Here is a 17499-nt window from a genome sequence, read left to right on the forward strand (position 1 = left end):
CTCAGCCCTGCCAGCTAGGGAGCCAAAGGTAGCCAGGGCTGGATAAAGCCACAGCTGGCAAGTGCTGGGCCAAACAGTCAGTCCTCAAAGCAGCAATGGTTCAGGTGAAGGCATCGGCGAACACAGACAGAGCCAGGGCCATCATACACACATCTCTATATTTTATATATTAGATACAGGCATAGGGTTTCCTGTGTGCCCCCACCTCTACTTCTGCTCACCCACACACAGATGCAGCAGCGGGGTGGGATGGGGTGGGGTAGGAGGGCATTAGATGTGGTAGCTTTCCAGGGAAGGGAGTTCAGGCCTGGGTCCTGCTCCTCAGGGATACTAGCCCTTAAGCCTTAGGAATATTCCTTCAGGGAAAATGGGGTAGGGTTTTAATGAGATGAGTGGGGCAGGGCTTGCCCTGAGTCCTTACTCAGTGTCCCCCATCCCCCACCACCCCTCAGTAGGTCCTGGGGCAGCCAGAGCCCTTTGATTCCAGAACTGCCAGAGACTGGGATAGCTGGGGTAGATGAAGGCAGAGCAGCAGAGGGGAATTTACTTTGAGGCCACCTGAGCCCCACAGGTTCTGGAGAGGAGAGGGAGAATGGAGGGAGCCTTGGCCTGCCTTAAGCAGGAGGCCTGAGCAAAGCAAGGGAAGGTGATCAGGCCTGCCCTCTGCCCCAGCCTGGGCTGCGGGGGTCTGGGCTTGGCAGAGTGTCCATTTTCTAACAGTCCAGCAGGGAAGGGGCAGGCAGGAGGCAGGGCCTAAACAAAAAGGCAAGCAAGAAAGGAACCGTTAGCACCCAGAGAGGCCCTCTCTCTCATTTAATGAGATGAGAGGCCTCATCTCATTAAAACCCTACCCCATTTTCCCTGAAGGAATATTCCTAAGGCTTAAGGGCTAGTATCCCTGAGAAAGCCCTGACCTCAACTGTCTCATTGCATCCTGACAGCTGAGTGGGATGTGTCTGGTTTACTTATCTGTACTGGGATGGATAACATTAGTACAATCTCAAGGTACTGATGAAAAGATTAAATATGTGAATACAGGTAACCCTCTTATAATAATGCTTAGTGTTCTGTAAGGATTTGCTCTTATTATCAGGACTGTCTCCAGGAAACTGAGGTACAGAGGGGTGAGGTGTCTTGCACAATATCACACAGCTCTTTAATAAGTGTCAGAGCTGGAGTTCGAGCCCAGCTGAGTCTGCCTTCCTTTTATCAGGTTGCAGCTGGCCAGAAAGACAGAATGGAGACCAGAGGAAGGAGGAAGAGTGGCATGAGTCAGGGTAGGCCTTACAGAGCTCCCTAATGGTGTGTGAACTGCTGACCTGGGGACCAGGTATGAGAAAGCTTAGCATCCGGGTCAGGCGGGTGCTGCTGGTTCCTCCCAGTGCAATTACTGCCCCACCTGCCTCTCTGCTCATAATGGGAGAGCCAAAACCTGGTTCTGTTCCTCAGATAGGTTCCTTAGAGGTCACTGAGGGCCTGGAGGTACAGGGTGTTGACAGGTGGGAGACATCTGCAGTTGGAGGAATGGAGGGGCATATAAAACTGGTGGTCCACAGGTGTGTGGCCTGGGATGGCTCTGGCCCTTCATGTTGCCACATGTATCATGGGCATGAGCAAGCCTGTGACTGTACGGAGACATACTGGGCACCCTGGAATCACTCACCAAGGAGCACTCACCAGGCCTAGTGCGCAGAGGCATCTGTCCAGGTTAGGGGGCCTCCGGTGCCCCAGGCTGGAAGCGGGCTGTCTCCTGGAAGATGAGCTCCTTCAGCCGCTCCTTGGGTAGATCATCCAGCTCCATGTCGAAGGTGAAAGGTTCCTCAGCCACTGGCTGGGATAGGAGTGAGGCTCAGCCAGTTACTGAGGGATGCATACCCATTCACCTACCCACCAGTCCTGCTGTTGGTGGCTGGCCCACCTCATCCGTTGGGTCGTAGTATTGCTCCAGGTAGGGGTGAGCCAGAGCTTCCTCCACTGTGATCCGTTTGTTGGGGTTAAAGGTCAACATCCGGTCCAGCAGGTCAAGTGCTAGGTAAGGGTAGGAGTCAGGAGTCCAAGGGGAGGCCAGAGGAGCTCCCAGAGCATTACTTTGCTTCTCTGTTCCCCAAGGGTCTGTCTACTCAGGCAGCTGCTGAGCTCATGTACCCTCCTCTGCACCCAGTTCTTATCCGACACCAGCCCTGATTTCTCTCACCTTTGGAGTCTGACTTGGGAAACAGCTTGGTCCAGGCCACCTTGGTCTTGGAAGGCAGAGACTGTAAGTAGTTTCGGGCCTTCAGGTTGATGATACAATTCAGGTCCTCCTGGGATGGGGAGCCCAGGATACCTGTAGGTAAGGCAGGTAACCTGGTGACAGATTTACTCTCCCTCCTGGGAACAAAAGCCAAGAACAAAAGCCCCACTAACCCGCTCCAGGTCCTGACAGTTATCTATAACGGTAGTGAAGATCAAAAGTATGGATTTGGGCAGCTACAGGTTCAAATCTCAACTCTAGTGCCTCCTAAGCATGGGGTGTAGCTCTGCTTTTCCCATATATCAAGTGGGAGACGGTATCGTACCTCACTGAAATACTGTGAGATGCTGTAGGGGCTCCACACATGGTGGTATCCAACCCGACTCCCACAGATGCACTGACGCTGACCCTAAAGAAATCTTGCTTCTGATAAGCTGACCTCCCTCCCACTCAGCTGGTCAGGATCCTCACCCAGAATGTGGTTGAGCTGGTCCAGGTAGTGCTTGCCAGGGAAGATGGGCCGGTTGGAGAGCATCTCAGCCAGAATGCAGCCCACAGACCAGATGTCAATGGACTTGGTATAGCCCTGAGAAGAGGAGAAAATGGTGGGTTCCTGGGCCAGTCGCAACAGGGTCCTGTTGTCTGGGCCACATTACCATCCCAATCTATTTCAATACCAGCTAGGGAGGGAGTGGGCAGAGGCCTGGAGGAACTAATGCTCAGCTTCTTTCCAGAGCCTAAGGACCACAGTAATGTGACAAGGCCCATGATGCAGGAAGGAGATTTCCTGCACCATGGGCATCAATTTCTGGCTAACAGTTAGCTCCAGGACTTTTTAGGACCTGGACCCTGCCCTTCAGTGTGAGTAGCCCACATACCTTGGAGTTAAGCATGATCTCTGGGGCACGGTACCAGCGTGTGGCCACATACTCAGTCAGGAAGCCAGTGTGGTCATGTTCAGGATCAGCAATTCGGGCCAGGCCAAAATCACAGATCTGGAATCCAACCCAGGCTGCTAAGCTTCATGTTCCAGGCCTCCAAGGCCTAATTAAGCAATTGTATCACAGTGCTTCTGCCCATGCTGTGCCCTTTGCTTATGATGCGCTCCTATACTCAAGGGGGCTACTGGTCACCTGGAAGCCCCAAACCCCAGGGGAGGAAGGGACAGGCACCCAATCCTCTGACCGCACCCAATCCTCTGACCTTAAGGTCGCAGGTGGTGTTGATGAGCAAGTTGGAGGGCTTTAAATCTCGGTGGAGCACATTGGCTGAGTGGATATACTTGAGGCCCCGAAGGATCTGGTAGAGGAAGTAGCAAACGTGGTCGTTGCTCAGCTGCTGGCTTTTGAGCAACTTGTACAGGTCTGTCTCCATCAGGTCCTGCACAATATAGCTGAGGATGGCACCAGAGACCCCCCAGGTGAGGGTAGTTGGGGGCACTTGGTTAAGAAGAACAAGCTCTGATGACTAGGTTTCCTGTCCCCTCCAGCGGGGGCCCCTAAGACTCAACAAATCTTCCAGCTCATATCGTGAGCTGGACTAGGCCTATCCTCAGTAGCTGGGCTTGGGGCCTCTGCCACGTCTCAGATGGTGACCCGAGCAGAAGCACTTCAGTTGTGGCCTCAGTTTCTCTATTGGGAATTGGGGATAATAAACTGTGGAGGCAGGAGAATTCAGTTAAAAGCATCAGCTCTGGAGTTAAACTGCTGGTGTCTGAAATATCCCACTCCACTGCTCACTGGCTGTGACCTCAACCTGTCTGTGTCTCTATTCCTCATTTGTACTGTAGGGGAGACAATGGTTCTTTAGAAAGTAGTTGTGAAAATAAGATGAGGTGACCCGTGTATACCAGCCAGTCCAGTGCTTGGCATGTTGCAAGTGCTCAGCAAACATGAACTAGCATTGCTACTGAATGCCTGAGCCACATGGCTATTGAGAGGGTTAAGTGAGATAAGGTGTGGATGCCATCTGGCTTGCAATAAAAGTTTGCTTAAAAATAAATGCCTGCCTTATGGGAATGATTTGTGAAAGACAAATGAGAAACTCCCAGCTGCTCCTACTCAGAGTGCCTGGCCATACAATCAGAAGACAGAGGAATAAATGTACTTTTACAATTTAAGATAAAACAAAGATTAAACATACATAAATAAATAAATGCCATTTGGATTGTCTCTGGAAGAATGTCAGGATTGTTTTTTAGAATCAGCCTCAAAAGAGCCTTCTAAGAACATGGGGGTCAACCCTGCTGTTCTAGAGATGAGGAGGTATGGCAAGACGCAGTGACTTGCTTAAGGGCATACAGCAAGCTGGGAATGAATATGGAGATTTCCTGCCCACATTTTGTGGTTGGGACTATAGACATCACAATACAAATAAATCCCCATGCTTGGGTGGAGAACTGGGACTGACTGGGGATGGGTGGGGTGGGGAGAGGTGACAGGTGTTATAAGCTAACAACAGAGCCAGGCGGGAAGTAGACAACTAGGAACGTGATATGGGGGGAGGGCAACAAAGGCAAGGTTGTCTCTCCCTGGGCAAGGTGCAAGTCCACAGGTGCCTGGGGTGGGGCTCTGAGCGGGAAGGCTCAGAGGAGCAAGGACAGGCTCTCATCTGGGGGAGAGGAGGCAGTGACAGAAGCACAGGATCTCAGGTTTTCTGAGCCTCAGTTTCCTCATCTTTGAAATAGAGCAGATAAGACACATCTCAGGGGGAAGTGGGGAGACAGAATAACTAAATGGCAAAGCACTTGGCATGCACTGCACCTGACTTACAGTAAGCCCTCAAAAGAGGGCAGTTTTCTTCCTTCCTGCCTGCCTTCCAGTCTGAGGACCCAGAGAGCAAATAATCACTGTCCGTTAAACAAGAACTGACTGTGGGCAGAGGCTGGATCCTGTCACAGAACTGCAGATGTCAGAAGACAAAGCTACCATAGAGACCATCCTGCCCAGTCCCCCACTGAGGCACAGCCTAGAAGAGAGACTTGCCCAAGGCCACACTGTCTGGCTGCTGCAGAACAGGATTCATCTGAGGCCTCCCAGTACTCTTACACTCTTTTCTGTGGGAAAGTGTCTTTTACTGGGTTTGTTTTGAAGGGTGTAGGGAAGAAGGAAACAGAAAGCAAGCCTATGTTCTCCCAGCCCAGCTGAGGCCGTGCCTGGCCTGCCAACTGGCCAAGGTGAAGGATACACATCCCTCATGACTTCCAGGGTGGGTGCCCGCAGAATGTCTCGAATGCCAATAACGTTCTCATGGCGGAAGCGCAGCAAGATCTGGATCTCCCGCAGTGTGCGCTGGCAGTAGGTCTGATGCTCAAAGGGGCTGATTTTCTTGATGGCCACGCGAATCTTGCACGCATGGTCATAAGCTGAGCTGAGAAGGCCAGAAAGATGTCGTTGGTGCAACTTTACAAAGGGGGAGTCCAAGCCTGGTTGGTAGCCGCACCCAGGTCTTGGCAGGGAGGGGAGGGAGCAGGAGAGGGCTCTGGCAAAGTAATAAACAGTGCTGGTTCCTTCCTGCTGTGAAGGCCTGGGATCTCCAGGGAGAAAGCTGGGGACCAGCCAGGCTGCCCTTCAGTGACTTCACAAACAGAGGAAGAGACTGACTGCTCACTGACTTCTCTTCTCTTCAACCCTTTCCATTCTAGTTGTCTCATCCTCCCCTCATCCTCCCCTTTCTAGGGTGGGCTCTCTCAACCAAGCCAGGTCCAGTGGGTGGGAGATAAGTGGAGGACCTACAGTGAGGCAAATACAGTGTGAAGGAGAGAGTCACAGGAGGTACTGGAGAGAAGGTGTAAGGGTGAATACCCAGGCAGCAGAGCTGTTCCCAGATGAGCAAAGGCTTAGAGGTACAGTGGGGGTGAGAGAACTCACAGTCACAGACCCTCCGAAGAGTTGCAGGGAGGCACTCCTGGATCCCTCAAGGCTTACTGGGCCCCTCCACCCAGTCCCAAAGTCCTGCCCCACCCTGCTCAGACCTGAGCTCTGCTCTTCTCTCCCAAACTCCTTGATGGCCTCACTGGGGAAATCCATAGCATCCTCTCCCCAAAGAAGGGTCCTTCACTCCCTCTTCACTCCACAAGATCACTTACTGTCTTTGCCTCATTTGCCTCACCCCGTGTCTATAGGGTCCTCAAGGTTCCCACGACTCCCACACATTCTCAGATGACCCTTGTCTCATTATATAGTCGGATCTACAGCCTACAAACTCCCTCTCCTTCAAACGTACGCAGCGCCCCCTCCCCCTGAAAGCACTCAGAGGCCCTCTCCTGGGACGCTCCGCAGCCTCCTGAAGCCCGTCTCCTCCGGGCGCTCCGCGCCTCCCCGGTCCAGAAAGCACTCAGCACCCTCCCTGCCCCAACCTTAGAGTCCCCTCCCTCAAAAACGCCCCCTCCCCGAAACGCCCCCTCACCTGACCATGCCGTAAGCGCCCTCGCCGATGTACTGGAGCTGCGTGTAGCGCGGGCCCACGTCGAACGGCTGTCCCTTCACTGTCTCCACTCCCCCCGGGACCCCTGGGCCGACCCCATCAGCTCCCCGGGACTCCCCGCCCCCCTGAGCCGCCACCGCCGCCATCTCCGCTCCTCCCCTCCCGCCCGCCAGCCTCCCCCCGGCGGCCCCGCCCGAGACCCCACCCCTTCCCGCCCGCCCGGTCAGTCGCGGAGCCGCGCGCGCCAGGCCCCGCCTCCGCGCGCCCCAGCGCCCGTCACGTGGCCTGGGCCACCGAGTCCGGCTTACAGGCCGTTGGTGCGTGCCTGACTCCCGCCCACTCTGTCTGCTCAGCCAATCTTTCGGTTCCCCCACCACAGGGCCGCCTTGAGACTGTCCGGACGCTTCCCCCGAAGGCAAAACATCCTATAGGGCCTCCCGGTGACCTTAGCCAGAGCCACCCAGTAAGTGGATGCTGGAGCTGGGACCAGGACAGAGGCTCCTGGACCCGCTAGCTCTGCTGGGCAGGGCCCTGAAGTGTGGCGCGGGACTTGAGAGGGAACCTTAAAGGAACCCTCACAGCTCTGGAGTTTGGCCTCCCTGGGCCAGGCGTGGCCCAGCGATAAGTGACGCCACCCGCATTTCACAGTAGCAGTTGGGGATGGTTTCCTCACAGATGTGACTTGCATTTCATAGATGGGGAAACTGACACCTGGGCCGGGGTTGGTGACTTGGAGTGGATCGGGCAACTGGTGAACCCAGGGTCCAGACTCCCAGCCTAAGGGCTTTCAAACACAGGCCTGTGGGAGTAGCCTAACCTCTGTCAGAAACCGTGCAGTGTCCCTTCAGCCAGGACAGTTAACTGTGTGTTACTTCTACATAGTGTAAGATAAATTCTAACTGAAATACGCAGGCGACGAGAGGCAACAAAGGCCCAGGTAGTTTATTTGAGGGCAATTCCCCGGTGATATTCTCAGGTCTGATTATCACAGACGGGGAAGTCACACTCAGCAGGGCAGGCAGGGAGTTTTTAAAGAAGGTTGGGGGGAGCAGAGCTTAGATTTACAGCAGTGCGAGGATTGGCTATCCTAAGGCACATTTTTCAGGTTGGGAGGGGGCAGCAGCCAGGGACTTTGGCATGTCATCAGTGTCCGACGTGCTCCCCCCTCCCCCAAAGCCTCCAACCTTACTTTTAGCCTTTTGGTCATAATGGGCGACGACTTGATCCGGCTACTTCTGGCTGACAAGGGGCGTCGTGGGGTGGGGGTGGGGGTTCTTAGTATGTAGTTACATTGCTTTGATTGCAAATATCTTGCCTTGCTTTTTCCAGAGGCTCTCACTTTATTCTGTCTAAGCTTATGGTCTCTGTCTCATTTTCCCTTCTACAGATAGAGACCCTAGCTGCTGCTAGGGAAAAGGGGCGATGACCGCTCTGGCTGCTTCATGCTGAGAGGGGGTGCATAAAGGGTGCAGTTAGGTCTCTATCAGTGGTCAGTTGAGAGGGCCTCGGAAGGTTGGCGCTTCTGTTCTGAAAGGACAAACTTGATGAGATTAAGAATGCGTGGCTGAATATGAGAACTAGAAATATGAAGAGTCTAATTGAGAATCATAGCCAGGTATCATGGGGAAACTAGAATTTTGGATCGAGTTTACATCTCAATGACTAGTATTAGGATTTAGTATAGATAAGATTGCATTATTGAAACAATATTTTCTCTAAAATCACCCTTATTTTTATTAGAAGTAGCCAGATTAAGAAAATAACAGTTGGCTTGATTATTTGCATAAGTGCAGCAAGAAGAGCAATTAATTACATAGGCTCTTTTAAATGTGCTTTGCTGGAACTTTTTGTAAGGAATTTCAGATTGAACTTTTAAAGGCCTCTTGAGGCCAGAAAGCCCAGACAGACTTTCCATCAGGTTTTGCCTGCAGTACCTGTAGATTTGGGTGAATTCTTCTCTTCTCAAGGTTTCCAAGACATCGTGAGGTTCCTACACCTGCCAATAAGTGACCTTCTTTACTCACCTGGTAAGGCTGCTGGGAACCCTGTAAGTAAGGTACTAGGCCAGTTCTTCTAAGGGGCTTTGTTGGCTTTATAAAGTCAATCTTAGTTTCTTAAAGTTGTCTGTTCATATCTGAGTTTACACACGTCTCTCAGGTATGACGTTCCAGTCAAAGCTTTGGCAATATAACTAGTGTTTTTAATTGGTTCTCTTACAAGGAAAGCAGATTCTTATTGAACTTGTGCAAATAAACATACTGCCATGAATAAACTTTACTAGTTTAGGGGTAATAAAACAGTGACTATAAATGACAAAAGACTTACGAATGACAATGGTTAAAGATCTGATGAGAGCTTACTGTAAGACAGTTGACGTAAGGAAATTCGGATATTTCTGTAAAACAAAACATTCAGTAACAAAGTTTAGCATCATTCCCTTTGACAATGCTTTCCAGGTAATTAAACAGGTATTTATATATCAGATAAATAAGCCAAATTAGCCAAATACTTTCTCCAATGAGAAAAAATTCTTCTGACATATTCCAGAGGCCTTCTGGAAAATATCAGAGTTAACTAGAGGTAAAAGTACCTTTTTGAATTTGATTTTGGGAAGTTGTCAGAAGAAAGTTTCTTTGGCACTTACTTAAATAGGACTATAGGTCGCCATGAAGCAATACTTACCCATTTAAACAGAATGACAACAAAATACCTCAAAGGCAAATAAAGAAGGTTACACAGCAAACTTTAGCTTTTAGTTTTTTAATATTAAGATCTCATTTTCTTAAATACTCTGACAACTCACTCAGACTTTAAGCATGAGAAACTGCTTTGATAAAACAATTAGAAAACTCATTGCAATTTTTAATATTAAGAGCAGACTAACATTTAGGAAATCTTTGTCTTTTTAACTGAAAACAAAATTCTAATTTTGCTGTGTACTTGATACCGAGACTCATTTGCTTTAATTTTATATAGCATGACCATATTAAATTCTTCCACGAACTTTCTACAACCTTCTTCTTACATTTAGAGTTCTCCCTCTAAATAAACAGCTGTACTTTAGAACAAAGTTACTTTCTTTTATCAAAAGACACATTCTTTAGCATGCAGAAATGTTTTCCTTATTACTTTAAGTAGTTTTAATTAGAACTGAAAACCATTAAGTACCTTAATTTTTAGTGAACACTGAGAAGCAGGCTATTGTAAACTGTTACACTAGCATTCTTTGACAAATTTATGAACATATTTTATAATTTCTGTAACAATGAGCTTTACAGCACAATCTCTCACTAAGCACCAAAGTTTATATAACTTAGCAAACTTTAAGAATTTTGGTTACCACAAAAATTCTCAGGCTGTTTGCAGATATATACACTGTTATACATTAATACAGTATTATTATTAATATGTTTATTTGCTATACTTGTTTACTTATTTTTAGCAACCATGGTAGATTACTTACAAAACTTCTACTAAACATTAGACAAAGTCAAGCTTTTCTTTAAGCATCTTCTTAAATGCTTAACAGATAACTTCAACTTCAATGACTTTAAGTAAATTTTGGCAGCTGATAACTATAAGGACATGTCTGTTTCAGTTAAACTTAAATTAGCATTAATGCTTAATATTTTTTATTAGATTTTCTGGAAGTTTTAGAATGCTCAATTTTCACAGGCGCTTGTTTTTAAATCAATTTTTATTAATACCATCTGGAGGTAGGAAAATATTTTTCATTTACACACTTAGACACACAAACATACAAATTGAGACATAACAACTACAGTTATGTATATACTCTTCATATATACACAGACAGACAAACTGATATAAAGATTCGAGTTACTGATATTTAATTGCTTTCTTTCTTTTTAGCTTCTTGTCTGTGGCTTCCGGAACCGGAGGGCGGGAGGAGCGTGTTCCGGTGGGGGAAGAGGGCGGTGAAGGCGGAAGGAGAGAAGGAGGGGATGGTGCAGCCACTGGAAGAGGAGAGGAGCAGGATGACAGCATGGTTGAGAATGTAGGACTTTAAGATGGCAGCAACCTGGGGGATGACCAAGAAGTTAAAGATGGTGGTGGAGAGGGGTGGGGGTAGTGAGCTGAGAGAGGTGGGAGACCAAGGCCCTCCGGAGGATCTGAAAAGGAAGAGGGACTGGGCAGAGTAAGAGGCTGACAATCTTTAACTGGAGATCGGGCCAGGAGAACTTGGGTCATTGAACACTCAACGTAAAGGTCTGGGTGGGGGCACAAAGTCCAAAAAGCCTGCACATATGGGATTTCACCCTACTCTCTGTTCCGGTGGCAACAATTGGTAAAGTCAGTGAGGAGGCCAAAATCAAAAGTTCCCTCGGGGCCAGCGAGATTGATTGTCCAAGGGATACTGAGGTCCTGCCTCAGAACAAAGAAAGACTAGCTTCTGTTTGCGAACTTCCTGGGACAAATATAGAGTAGCTAAATTAGAAATGAGACACCGTGACAGGATCTGAGCCTCTGCTTTTGAGGGCTGGTTCCCCATATCTGTGCCACTCCCCAACTAATCCCGCTAAGAGGAGCGCCCAGTGTCCCAAGTGCGCCAAGTCTGGGGAGACATCCTGGGAGCCTGGGTGAGGGACGTCCCCCACACTGCAGGGCCAGGGGGTGGGTATCTCGGATGCCTGCAGCTGATGGGCTAGATGCCCAGACCTGGACATAGCTATGATTTCGGACAGACAAGGTGAAACAGACTGGGGGAAACTGAGTCCACGCAGCAGAGAGCAGGCTGAGGTCCCAGGTAGGGGAAGGAAGGGGCAGGGCTGCCGGTGGCCAGTCAGGGCCCCATGCTCACACCCCTTCCCGAGTTTCGGCACCAAATATAAGATAAATTCTAACCGAAATAAGCAGGTGACAAGAGGCAACAAAGGGCCAGGCAGATTATTTGGGCGCGATTCCTGGGTGATATTCTCCAGTCTGGTTATCGCATGCCGGGGAAGTCTTACTCAGCAGGGCAGGCAGCGAGGTTTCAAAGAAGGTAGGAGGAGGCAGAGCTTAGATTTACAGCAGCAGGAGGATTGGCTAGCCTAAGGCACATTTTTCAGGTTGGGAGGGGGCAGCAGCCAGGGACTTTGGTACGTCAGATGTGCTCACCCCTCCCTCTAGTGCCTCCAACCTTATACATAGATCAAGGGAAAGGCGAGAAAGCTGCATGTAATGCGACTGGATTTAGTTAAAATGCGCAATCAGGGTTTTCTCAAAACCAGCAAAATAGGTAACATTTTTGTTGTTAGTGGGTTTGGCAAAACTGGAATTCTGCCAGGATCATCTTTTGATTCTGCACTAGACTTTATACAGTATTTTGACCACTTCAGTTTTCTTCCTTAGGACAACACCACAATACAGATGTCATCTGATTTTCTTAGCTGAATGAGCAGGGGCCATGCCTTGTTTATTATGCCCCCCTTCCCCCTTCCTAGGGAGACACTCAGGACTTTGAATGGATGTTTTAAGTTTTACATATGGGGAATCTGAAAGTTGCCAGGGAGGTTGAGATGCAAAATGATATCCTCTGACATGTAGGCAGAGGTGCTCTTTAATTCCATGCAGTCTCCCAGAATCAGACTGTTAACACTGAAGAAAGGGCCCTCAAAGACCATCCAGTCCATTTCCCTCACTTCTCAGTGAAGATGTGAACTTGCAGCTTCACAAAAACACATCTCCTAGGTTTCAGTAAGTAATCACATTTTTTTTTCTCCCTTAGAAGCTGGGAGTAGGTTCTAATATGCATTACAGAGCAAGAGACAAAATAAAACAGTAATTATGATTCTGAAATTGCTGATAATTAGATGTATAGCCAGGAACTCTTGATTCAGATTAATGGGACCAAGTTGCTGGTTCCCAATAGCCCACAAGTAAACAAAATGTAAAGAGGTGATAATTATACCAGTTTTTTTTAAGTTATTGATTTGGTAAGCTATTGAATGGCACTGTGTGCAAAAGTTCTGAGCTAGGCACTGTGGCTGATGAAAGATTACTATATACTGTGAATTAGTGGCTAAGAGTAAGAACTTTCTGGGGCCAAATTGCCAGGGTTAGAATCCCACTTTTGCCACTTACTTGCTGTGTTACCCTGGGCAGATTACCCGTTGCCTCTCCTACTCTTAGTTTCTGATCTATTGAAAAGGAAAGATGCACACAAATAAATCAACGTAATACAAGCTAGATGGATGTAATATATGGTGTGCAAGCTCAGGGGTGTGTGAGACCAATCTAGAGAAGTGAAGAGGGAGTAATGGAGAAAGGTGGCATTTGCATCATTGAAAAAGAAGTAGACTTTCAGAAGGTTGGGAGAGAGAAAAGGCATAGAATGAGCAGCAAAAACCACGACAGAGGCAGGAGCGTAATTCATCCACTGTGGCTGTGGCATAAAGGGTTATAGGGGGTTGGGGCTGGAGAGGTAGGCTGGGGCTAGATTGAGGGACACTTTGGATTCTGGCAAGGAGTTTGGATGTTACTCAGTAAGCAGTAAAATCCTTTGAGGGACTTTTGCCAGATCATTTTGCAACTGTGGGAGAATATAGTGACTCAGAAAACACCATGGAGTTCAACATGGAGCCAATTTCCTGAGTCAGAGTGAATTTCCCAGCATACAATAGGTCAGTGTATCCGGAGGGGTGCCTGCCACCTCAAGCAGTATCTGATCTCATTTAAAGGAGTGTGACAGAGATTCCCCTCTAGTGGCTGAGGTTGGTACTTCCTTGGGGATTGGACTAGGATTTTCTTAGTCTATTTCATAGATTCATATTCAGCTAATCTAGACTGCACATCTGTTTTGTACCAGGCATTTTTTTTTTTTATTTTAAATGTGCAGAATTTATTATAAGACTATTACACTTCAATAAAACTACTTTTTAAAGTAGATGTAATAAGTACTCAAAGGTTGTCACTTCCAAATTACTTTACAGTGTTGTACTCTTCTTTCTATTGCTGAGGTTATCTGTTGCTATGGTAGCAGAAGGGTGGGAACAGAAGTGTCCCACTGCACACCTCTTCCCAAATCCATGTTCAGGTGCAACCTGAAATTGGCTAGGATGGGAGTATGTACACTGCAGAAATTCACAAACACTACAACACAGATTATTTTATTGGACGGCTGGATTTAAGAAAGTGATGGTCAGTAAGTTAATTGTAGATTATGCTTAAAAGCATGTAGCCTCTGAATGTTATACTGTGAATAGCACCAGAAAATGAGAAAATATTCTTACAGTATTCAAAAACAATACTTCCATTTAGCAAAGATGACACATCACTGCTGAAGGATAACTGGAGTTTCAACATATGGCTTTGTTACATATGTCTTCATTAGTGAAAGGGAAAATGTCACCCAACATCTATTTTAAAATAAGCAAATGGTATTAATGATCATTTTATTAAACAAGCTAAACAAGTAGCAGATGAAAACATCAAAAAAGCTAAACTTCACAAAACATCACAGAACTGCAATTCAAACCACATGGAGATGCTATTGCACCCCTATGAAAACAGCTAAAATGAAAAAGAATAACAAAACCACCAACCAGGCGTTGGCACATGGTGGATGAACACGAGGTCTCATAAACTGCTGGTGGGAACACAGATGAGCACAGGCAGCTTAGAGCACAGTTGGCAGTTTCTTCAGTACTCATACATCCACCAACTCTATAAAGTATTGGCAGAAGAGAAATTCATATAAAGAATTATATGCCTACATTCACTGCAGCTTTATTTCTAACAAAACCAAATGAAACAACCCAAATTCCCCTTAACAGATGAGCAGGTAAACCAATAGTGGCACAAGCACAGAGAAGAACATTACTCGACAGTAAAATAATGAACTATTCATATAAGCAACATCAATGATCTCTAATTAGTGTAAAAAATATCAGAAAAAAGTAAAAACACTGTGAGTCGATTCATGTAAAATTCTAGACCCTGAAAACAAATTTATTGTTAAAGAAAGTAAACCACTGGGCTCCTGTAGGACTGGAGAGGACAGAGAGAATATAAAAGGGCATGAGGTATAAATAATGGACATATTCAATATCAACATTATGATGGTTTCAACAGGTTTATATGTGTGGCAACATTTTTCAAATTGTCCACCTTAAATATGTATGTCAATAATGTTTCTGAAAAATAGTTCAAATTAAAAAATCTGAATCTCCCACTCTTTTTTTTTTTTTTTTTTGAGAGGGCATCTCTCATATTTATTGATCAAATGGTTGTTAACAACAATAAAATTCAGTATAGGGGGGTCAATGCTCAATGTACAATCATTAATCCATCTCAAGCCTAATTCTCGTCAGTCTCCAATCTTCTGAAGCATAACGAACAAGTTCTTACATGGTGAACGAATTCTTACAGAGTGAATAAATTCTTACATGGTGAACAGTACAAGGGCAGTCATCACAGAAACTTTCGGTTTTGATCATGCAATATGACCTATAAACCATCAGGTCAAATATGAATATTCATTTGATTTTTGTACTTGATTTATATGTTGATCCCACATTTCTCCTATTATTATTATTATTTTTATTTTTAATAAAATGCTGAAGTGGTAGGTAGATGCAAGATAAAGGTAGAAAACATAGTTTAGTGCTGTAAGAAGGCAAATGTAGATGATCAGATGATCAGGTGTGTGCCTATGGACTAAGTATTAATCCAGGCTAGACAAGGGCAGCAAGACATCCACGGATGCAGAAGATTTCTCTCAAAGCAGGGGGGGTGAGGTTCTGAGCCTCACCTCTGTTGATCCCCAAATTCTCACCTGATGGCCCCCCTGCGACTGTGCCTGTCTTAGGTTGTTCCTCCCTTGAGGAATCTTACCCGTCTCTGGCTAACCAGTCATCTTCCGGGGCCATACAGGGAAATGTAAAGTTGGTAAGTGAGAGAGAAGCCATATTGTTTGCAAAGGTTAGCTTTTTACTTCTTTGCAGATTTATGCCCTGTGGCTTCTATGCCCAGCACTTGTCTCGAGGTATCTTTACCACCTGGAGGAATTATGATACTCGGTAAATTCGATATGAGGCACGAATTCTATTTAAAGTTTGTAATTAGGAAGGAAGAAGAAAAGCTATAGATGTAGCATATGAAGGAAACTTGGGAGGATTGATTATTTCTTTGACATATCTTCTTGTATAGTACCTTAAGTATGTATAGGTTTTAAACTACTAACTAATTTGCACACACATATTGACGTAATAGGAATACGGTGACATAAACAAAGCAAATCTATAATTACCAGCCATCTCCAGTGAAGCCAAGAAAACCATTTAGGCACCCTAGGCATTTGTGAAAATTTATCTATGATATGATGGATATTTTCCAACTGTACTTGAACCATCAGACAAATTAAAGCAGCCCATTTCTGGGATCTGTTCACATCCCATATGTTCTTTTAACCATAGATAGTCTATAGTCATGAGATTTTGGGGTGCTACAACTTGCACCCCTCCCAACTCCTGGTTGAGTTCCAACAGTACAGATCCAGTCAAATTCGTTGTCTCACTGTATGCACATGCCAGCCTAGACATCTCCCTCCTCCTTCTTATGGCAAGTCCAGGAGATGGTGGGCTGGATGCAGCCACAACCGCAGCATCGTCCGGATCCCTGTGGAGGCTTTTTGATGATCATCCCCCGGCACGAGTCCTCCAGAGAGTGCTGATGCCGGAAGCTCCTCCTCATATCGTATCTTAGTTCATTTTCTGGGTATCCAAGCTAGGCCTTGATCTTCTGCGTAGAAACAAACAGACCCTTTGCCCACACTTTGACATGCCCTCTATACCACTGTGCAGAACTCATTGGAGGTCAGCACACAGTAACTGCTTTTTTTTTTTTTTTTTTTTAATTAAGAGAAAGGAATATTATCAGAAAAGAGTACCTCCATAGCTGATCATCTGACACCCTTTAAGTGATCAACATTAAGGATATTTAAAGCATGCGTTGATCTTTGATTTACCAATAGTTTTATCCTGTTAAGGAGTAATCCCCCTTTTCTTTCTTTCTTTCTTTTTTTTTTTTTTAAATTTTTAATCTACACTTACCTGAAGAATACTATGTTTACTATGCTCTCCCCTATATCAGGTCCCCCCTAACAACCACATTACGGTTACTGTCCATCAGCTTAGCAAAATGTTGTAGAGTCACTACTTGTCCTCTCTGTGTTGTGCAGCCCACCCTCCCCTTTCTCCCTCCCCCCCATGCATGCTAATCTTAATACCCCCCTTCTTCTTCCCCCCCCTTATCCCTCCCTGCCCACCCATCCTCCCCAGTTCCTTTCCCTTTGGTACCTGTTAGTCCATTTTTGGGTTCTGTAATTCTGCTGCTGTTTTGTTCCTTCAGTTTTTCCTTTGTTCCTATACTCCTCAGATGAGTGAAATCATTTTGTACCAGGCATTTTTATGTGCTTTATCTCCTGTCATTCTTATAGCATCCATGTGAATTAGATACTATGAACATTTAACAGAAAAAGAAAAAGCAGAAGCATACTGACCTACATGATTGGAAGGATCTCTAGGAATAATTTTTTCCATCAGGCATTTCATTACTTCACAGCTCACTGCTTTGTAACAGCGGCTGTTTGTCTTAGCTCTAGTCCCTGGATCTACCCAGACTAAGTCTTAAGGCAGTTCTTGTCTGTTTGTGATATCAAGGTTCCAAGACAGGCCAGTGGGTAATTTGTCCAGGGCACCACAAGTGAGTAACAGTTGAAGAGCACGGATGAACATGCCCATTTCAACTCAACTAGCCAGCACAAACCAAAGAGGCAACAAATAGTCAGGAAAAGGGGTTAGAACACATTTAATAATTTATTAAGATTTAAGTACTGA

The 17499-nt window shown here is 46.3% G+C and overlaps 1 protein-coding gene and 2 long non-coding RNA genes across 4 annotated transcripts in view; 1 reads left to right on the top strand and 2 right to left on the bottom strand.

Annotated features, from left to right (window-relative positions):
* Nucleotides 1–139: 139 nt before the first annotated feature.
* On the bottom strand, nucleotides 140–6833 carry MAPK3 (mitogen-activated protein kinase 3). Of its 2 annotated transcripts, none has more exons than XM_017662499.3 (9): nucleotides 6641–6833; nucleotides 5420–5602; nucleotides 3437–3626; nucleotides 3112–3228; nucleotides 2705–2819; nucleotides 2195–2326; nucleotides 1919–2028; nucleotides 1678–1831; nucleotides 140–753 (listed from the first exon to the last, which is right to left on the bottom strand). In XM_017662499.3, exons 1-8 carry the CDS (start codon nucleotides 6802–6804, stop codon nucleotides 1709–1711), a joined length of 1134 nt encoding a protein of 377 aa, XP_017517988.2. In that variant the 5' UTR covers nucleotides 6805–6833; the 3' UTR covers nucleotides 140–753; nucleotides 1678–1708. The 2 variants fall into 2 exon arrangements, with proteins under 2 accessions (XP_017517988.2, XP_073071435.1); XM_073215334.1 differs by having other exon boundaries at nucleotides 1664–1831.
* A 51-nt stretch (nucleotides 6834–6884) lies between these two features.
* The window catches only part of LOC140844070 (uncharacterized), a 41985-nt gene continuing 31370 nt past the window's right edge, over nucleotides 6885–17499 (top strand). Inside the window, exon 1 of the long non-coding RNA XR_012122241.1 lies at nucleotides 6885–7121. This is a non-coding gene — a long non-coding RNA (uncharacterized lncRNA). The remainder of the gene's footprint in view (nucleotides 7122–17499) is intronic.
* LOC140844071 (uncharacterized) lies at nucleotides 7573–10004 on the bottom strand. Its single transcript, XR_012122242.1, has 2 exons — nucleotides 8984–10004; nucleotides 7573–8185 (listed from the first exon to the last, which is right to left on the bottom strand). It is a non-coding gene; the product is annotated as an uncharacterized lncRNA (long non-coding RNA).

This window comes from Manis javanica, chromosome 10 (assembly GCF_040802235.1).
Source record: "Manis javanica isolate MJ-LG chromosome 10, MJ_LKY, whole genome shotgun sequence".
NCBI lineage: Eukaryota > Metazoa > Chordata > Mammalia > Pholidota > Manidae > Manis > Manis javanica.

Coding starts and splice junctions, on each gene's coding strand:
- MAPK3 (XM_017662499.3), bottom strand. CDS start 6,804: ATGGCGGCGGTGGCGGCTCAGGGGGGCGGGGAGTCCCGGGGAGCTGAT. Junction 2,820..3,111: donor AGATCATGCTTAACTCCAAG/GTATGTGGGCTA, acceptor TCCTCTTCTCAG/GGCTATACCAAGTCCATTGA. Junction 2,029..2,194: donor TCCCAAGTCAGACTCCAAAG/GTGAGAGAAATC, acceptor ACCCTTACCTAG/CACTTGACCTGCTGGACCGG.